The sequence below is a fragment of the Mandrillus leucophaeus genome, unplaced genomic scaffold, assembly GCF_000951045.1.
Source record: "Mandrillus leucophaeus isolate KB7577 unplaced genomic scaffold, Mleu.le_1.0 Scaffold87, whole genome shotgun sequence".
In the NCBI taxonomy this organism is placed as follows: Eukaryota; Metazoa; Chordata; class Mammalia; order Primates; family Cercopithecidae; genus Mandrillus; species Mandrillus leucophaeus.
The window spans coordinates 1,877,871-1,884,456 of NW_012109474.1; the positions used below are offsets into that span (position 1 = coordinate 1,877,871).

The window sequence follows — 6,586 nt, forward strand, 5'->3', positions numbered from 1 at the left end:
AAGTGAAGGGCAATCAGCGTGCTAGAGCGTCACCAAAAGTGACACCACCCGAAGCCTGGCCTTCACCTGGCCCCCTCTCCCTTTGCTGGCCCAGTTCTGCCTGGGGACAGGATGCGTGAGGCAGCAGACCAGCTTGTCTGGCCGGCAGAGCAGCCTAAATTTGCTCCAGAGATTTTAAATGCTGTCACCCTGTATTTAACCCCTGCCTGACTGCCACATTCTTTCCAGGACAAAAGGGGTTTTATCAGTAAGCCCTTCTCCAGGGGGAAGTGCATGACCTGGGGCACTGCAGAAGAGGCGGGGTTCAGGACTGGTCTTCACCAGGGTGTGGGTGTGCACCAGGTGAGCCCGCCCTAGCCCTGACTCATCCTGTTGGCAGGTGTTTAAGGAGAGGCAGAAGGTCTCGAGTTCCAGACTGTCATTTCTCACAGTGGCCTGCAGGGTACTAAGGCGATGGGAAGGAAGAAGCTTTTTCATGGTCACAAGCACCTGTCCACCTGAGTCCCCCAAAGTCCATGCTCATGAGCACTTGGGTGAAAGGCCCACGTGCCTGTGAGCTCAACCTATGCCCCCCACCCTCACTCCACAATGGCATTAGAGATCTCAGTGAAACCGTGAGCTGTTTTGTAGCCAGGCATGGGGAGGTGACTTAATTTAAAGGAGGGAGGAAGGACAGCATTAGGAGATATACTTAATGTAAATGACGAGTTAATGGATGCAGCACACCAACATGGCACATGTATACATATGTAACAAAACTGCACGTTGTGTACATGTACCCTAGAACTTAAAGTATAATAAAAGAAAAAAATTTAAAAAAATAAAAAAAATTTAAAAAGAGCAACAGGCGCCCAGGTTCCCAGTTCGCGATCACAATTCCAAGCCAGACAATGAATAATTGTTCACGTGCAGCTGATTAACTTTCCTTAAAACAGGATGGAGCAATGTTTCCTACGCTACTTGGTTTGAGCCCAAGTCAACTGTGGACTGAGCCAGGGGTGCATTTTCAGATTATACAGGTATTTTTGAAGGCTCTCCTCTGAGACTATGACAGATGCCAGCAGGGATCAAAGAGACGGAGAGAGAAACATTCTTGAATGCTGAATGGATACTGACTCAAGGACGCTCCCATCCCCCAGACTTGTGAACTAGTGGCCACAGATGAATCTTAAGACTTTAGCAAAAGAGTTGGCCACCCTTGGGTTGGAGGCCTGGTGCCGGGTCTCTCCAACAAGTATGACTTTGCACAGCCAAGAGATGGGGTTTCCCAGGACACGTGAGCACTTCTGTCTCCACTGCCTCCTACCTCCCTCCTTGAGATCCATGGGAGCATTTCTTTTGAAGTTTAAATAACTACAAGTGGTTGCTGGCTTCCAATCCGTACCCTAACTGGGGAGGTCCATATGGCTGAGGCCGAGCCAGTTCTAGACATTCATACATAAAGGAGGAGGCTAGAAGATGAGTCTGTAGTTGAATAACCTAGAACTCACAAGGGAGATGCTGCTCCCTCAACCCACCCAAACCAGGACAGCAGACAGGCAAAATGAAAGCCCCCAGACAGAAACTCCAGATGGAGGCTGCAAAGATGATAGCTTCCAACAGATGCTTTGCATTCCCAGTGATCCCCGGAAAGCTCTGGGAGCAAATCCTTTCCATTTCCATGACGAATCTGAGCCTAGAGGCTTCCCAGCTACATAAGACCTCTCAGGTGATCTTCCTGAGCCATGACACATCCATGTCCAAGCAGCAGCAAGGACCTGTTCGGGAGTTGCATGCCTTTCAAAACACACCCATCCCAGAGGGTCGGGCGCAGACTGCCAAATCACAATGCAGAATCCATTCACAAACTCCACCCACCAAGTCCACAACCTCTTGGAGAGGCCACCCTGACATCAACCCACCCCAGCGACAGGGACCCACCCTATCCCAGAGCCTGCCTGTGGGCATCTGCACACTCTCATGTGTTTGCGCACGGGATTGTCTCTCTGCACGTCTGTGGCAACACCCACCCACCCACTCACCCACCCCCTCAACACACACACACACACACACACACACACATATCCACACACAAGCCTGCACCCAGCAATCCATCTGTCTCAGAAAGCCAGCTGTCAAAAATGAAAGTACAATCTCCTGGAAGCAAGTCGCTGCCTTCTAAAAATGTCCCGTTTTCCCAGACCGAGGAAACTTGCAGGGGTGGGGTGTGTTTCACTGCAAGTCCCCAACGACCAGGCCTGTCGTCTACCCACCCCCACCACTCCCCCAAAAGAAAGCTGCAATGCTGGAATTCCAACCTGCAGCCAGCAGCCCCGCCCCCAGGCTCCTACCCACCCACTCCCCTTCCTCCCCGGCAGTTTGCAAGGGCGCAGGAAAGGGAAGGGCCAGCCTTGGAGTCACCCCTGCATTTCAGGAGGGGACAGGCCATTGAGCACACCCCACCCCCACCTCCAAGGCACACATTTTCACATTTGGCTGTTTTTTCTTTCCCTTCTTCCCTTGCCAAAAGAATCAAGCCCTGGCTCCTGCTGCCGACCTTCCTCCCACCCTAAACTGAGCCCCATTCATTAAGCCCGCTCTCAGCCAGGGCAGGACAGGAAGGAAAACAGCACACAGGGCCTGTGAAAGAGGCTCAGAGAGGTTATTTCAAGGAGGAGGAGGGAGAAACTCCTCACTGGCGTTTTCACTGCTCCCCACCTTGCTGCCAGGCTCCCAACCCCCAACCTCAGTGTCTGCTATGCCCCTTCCCCCATCCAGCCCTGCCACATCCAGGCACTGGCCTCATCCTCAGCAAGGCAGACACACCCAGGCCACCCCCCATGGAAGGATCAACTTCGTGAAAAGGAGGAGGTTTGGGCTTTCTCCATTTACAAAACTCTCTGCCCTGGACCGGGGCCAATAGAGTTCCCTTTTGGAAGGCATTCTCGCTACAAAGAGGACAGCCCTGGGCTTTTCTCCGTGCCCATCGCCTCCCCTCCAGATGCCCCCAAGCCAGTGACATCAACCCCCAAAACACTGTACCCTCCCCACCATGGCCCATTATGAATACACTGCACCAGCTCTGAACTGAAAGAAGAAAGAGCTCAAACTTTGAAGCCTTCAGAATTAGTAAATCAAGGGAAGAAATTCAAAACAAATGCTCTTTCCATGTGGAGGGCCCCCTTTTTCCTTTCTGGAGCCTTCTGAAGTCACGCTGCCCCTTCAGGGAGTCACTGCTTCTTCCTGGCAGCTCCTTATTAATATCTGTGTCTACAATCACCTGGGGTGTGAGGGGAAGGAGTTAATGATTGTTTTACCCCCAGTTTCTTTCTAGGACTGGAAGAGCTTTGGGGAACAAAAAGCCCACCCATCGGCTGGGTGCGGTGGCTCACACCTGTAATCCCAGCACTTGGGGAGGCCGGGGTGGATGGATCACCTGAGGTCAGGAGTTTGAGACCAGCCTGGCCAACATGGTGAAACCCCGTCTCTACTAAAAATACAAAAAATTAGCCGGGCGTGGTGGTGGGTGCCTGTAATCCCAGCTACTTGGGAGGCTGAGGCAGGAGAATTGCTTGAACCTGGGAGGCGGAGGTTGCAGTGAGCCGATATCGTGCCACTGCCCTCCAGCCTGGGTGACAGAGCAAGACTCTGTCAAAAATAAAAAATAAAAAAAAAAGCCCACCCATCTCCTGAGGGCTCCACAGGTCACATGGCATGGGCGGGTGGGTGAGGAGGCGCTCAGGCTGGCATCTCAGCCTGTGTCGCCATTTCCTCCAGCAGGGGAGACAGACAAGATGTTATCAATAAGACAAACCTTCCGAAAGGACCTTTTCAAAAGCTGCCACTTCCCTTGCTTATTTCATGTGGTTTGGAGGGGCCGGGGCTCCTCCCTGCACATTCAGGGTTTAAAAAATAAAACTATCTAACAACATCCTGAGCGTGTTATTCTGCTGAGACCCTTTCCTCTCATTGGCCTTCTTTCTTTCAAGAACTCTCTTAGCCTTAGAAAGCAGAAAAGATGCAGTTCACACACTGCTGCCTTTTCTCCCTCTGTCCACTCCCACTGTCCTGCCTGAAGCCCCCTCCCTTCTCTGGGTCCCTCGTTTTCCTGCTTAATTCTCATTAGAAGCTTTGAATAAACAATACCCTCAGTCTCGGATAACAGTCAGAGTATATATTGCATTGAAATGAAAACAAACAAGGGTCTCCCTAAAGACGTTCTCAGCAAGCTCAGTTCCTGGAGAGGGGAGTCTGGGAGGGAGCCGTCCGGGAATGAACTTTGCCTCAGCCAGCCATGGAGGAAACACTTCAAGTACAGCAGGCACCCCACAAAAGAGGATGCCCCTCACACAAGAGGATACACCACAACGGGGCACAGCTTCTATTTGAGCTGCTACCACTTGATCCTACAGGCAAGGAAATGCCAAATGCCCAAAACTCTGCTAGCATTTGTTTCTAAGGTTGTTTTCCCTCTTGCTTCAGCCATTTCTTAGAAAATCTAGTGATGACATGGTGGGGATGGAAAAACAGGTAGAAATAGGATTTCTTCAGAACATGAAATGCATCCCATGTACATTGCCAGTGAGTTTCTCTAAGTACTGTCCTCTTTTCACATCCTCAGGAACAACAATGCTATGGCTACCCAGTGCCTCTCAGCCAGCCCCGTGACTCCCCAGCACTGGCATTCCAGGCCTTCACGCACACCTGTGTGCCCTGAGGAAAACCTGCCCCGCTAGGGAACCATTATAGCTCCTACTGTAGGCAGTGCTCCCACCCTGGTGCTCCCAGGCCCGGACATGTGCTGCAAAATCCTGCAGCAAGCTGGGCTGGGAATCAGAACTTGGGAGGGAGGCCTCAGATCTGCTCTGAAATCCCATCGTACGCTTGGGATCTGTCTTCAACAAGTTCCTTAAAGGTGGGTCCATTCCCTTTACATCCCCCATGCACAAAGAGCAAAAGCAAAAAAAGAGCTCAAATGCATGAGTTAATGACACCAAAGTCACCAAGCTGAAGCCCCTCAAGCCAGGAGCTGCTTAAAAATAACCGGGAAACACTTCACACACCAAAGCAGTCCCCAGCTAGCTCCTGTCTCCCCGTGCACGGAACACACCCAGTGTCCACAGCGTAAAGGACTGCAGGGTGAGCAGCTGAAAGGTACCACAATGTCACCACCGATGCATCCAGCTTAAGGCATATAAAAATGAGAATGAAGTCCAGACCAGCTGGGGTGGCAGAAGGCTGCCCCCATTCCTCCAGTCTCCAGCAATTTCAAGAAACCCTGGAACTGCCAAGAAAATAAGAGAAAGCATCTTACCTGAAAGCCCCCCAGGGGCCAGATAATTCGTTCCCCCTGTTTCAGCGGAGGAAGGCACAGCATCTGGACAGTCTGCTGTGGATTTGAAAAGGGGAGAGAAAGAAATAAATACACAAATAAAAACACCAAGATCCATCTTTAAGCACGCTCTAAACAGCATGAAAGACAAACCACACATTCCAAAAGGCTGACTCGTGGCCTTGATGCTGATTATTAATGGTCTGCTCAGGCTTCGCTGCCCATCGTAAGACAGACCACAGCACCTTGTCACCCGTCTGGGCTCCGGGCGGCCAGTTAATCATTACTCAAGTCAGGCTCAATCAGACTGGCTGGAATTTCTCTTGCATTACCAGTCCCCCATTAAGGATACTAGGTGGTTCCAAGGTCAAAGGAGGTTTGGGTTGGACTTTCTTAACCCTGGTTGCTCTGTCATCCCTCATCAAGGGCAGAAGCCTCCCTCCTTGGAGCCCATGTCCTCTCTGCCTTCATCCTTTTAAAAGACAGGTTTCCCAGTTCTTGAGAACATTCTCAAGATTGGTATTGGGCTGTAAGGACTTCTTTCCCCTTTTTTAATTGAGGAGTAACTTAAGTAGAGCAAAGTATACAAAATCCCGAGTAGACGCGATGAATATTACTCATGTATACACCTGTGTAACCACCACCAGATCAAGACAGAGAACATTCTCAGCAAGGCTCCGAGCCGGAGGGGAAATGTTCTACCTCTCCCAGGCTAGTCCAAACCCCTCATCTCTGGAAACCTTCCCAGGCAACCCCAGACCTGCAAGGCTCTCTGCCCTCAGCTCCTATAAAACCTCTGGCACCCAACACTCGGAGTTTCCTCACTGACTTTTACCTTTAGATTGCACCTGCCCTTAACTAGACTATAAGCTTCTCTTCAACTTCTGTCACCCTCAGGTACTCCGCACAGTGACCTCACCGTTAATGAGGATAATGACAATTCCAGCTGAGAAACAGAGACTCCACAACTGCCCTCCAAGCAATTAAAGCAAAACCTAATGTCCATGAACCACAACTCATTAGTCCCATGAAACACAAATACACAAGACCCTGTAAGCTTGTCATGCACCACTGACGGCACCGAACTCCCTGAAGTCCTAGGAGAGAGCCTGGCTAAGGAAAGGTGTTGCCCAAGTCCGCAGCAAACACAACAGGTTGGATCATGCAGACACCGGGCCTCCTACCCCAGGCCACTAGGACAATGTCCCTGTGGGTTTCCAATCAGAACCACTCGGCCATGCTGGCAAATAGGAAAGCCAAAAAAAAAAAAAAAAA

At 50.9% G+C, this 6,586-nt stretch overlaps 1 protein-coding gene across 4 annotated transcripts in view; it reads right to left on the bottom strand.

The window, feature by feature from the left end:
- Window positions 1-6,586, bottom strand: part of SMAD7 (SMAD family member 7) — a 41,017-nt gene that overhangs the window by 17,709 nt on the left and 16,722 nt on the right. Inside the window, exons 1-2 of one of the 4 annotated variants that reach the window (XM_011968997.1) lie at window positions 5,468-5,539; window positions 5,294-5,368 (exon numbers count right to left, since the gene is read on the bottom strand). In XM_011968997.1, the coding sequence (XP_011824387.1) occupies window positions 5,294-5,368; window positions 5,468-5,471 (79 nt within the window). In that variant the 5' untranslated portion in view covers window positions 5,472-5,539. Of the gene's footprint in view, window positions 1-5,293; window positions 5,621-6,586 lie in introns of those variants that run through there. The other 3 variants (XM_011968996.1, XM_011968994.1, XM_011968995.1) reach the window with 3 other exon arrangements.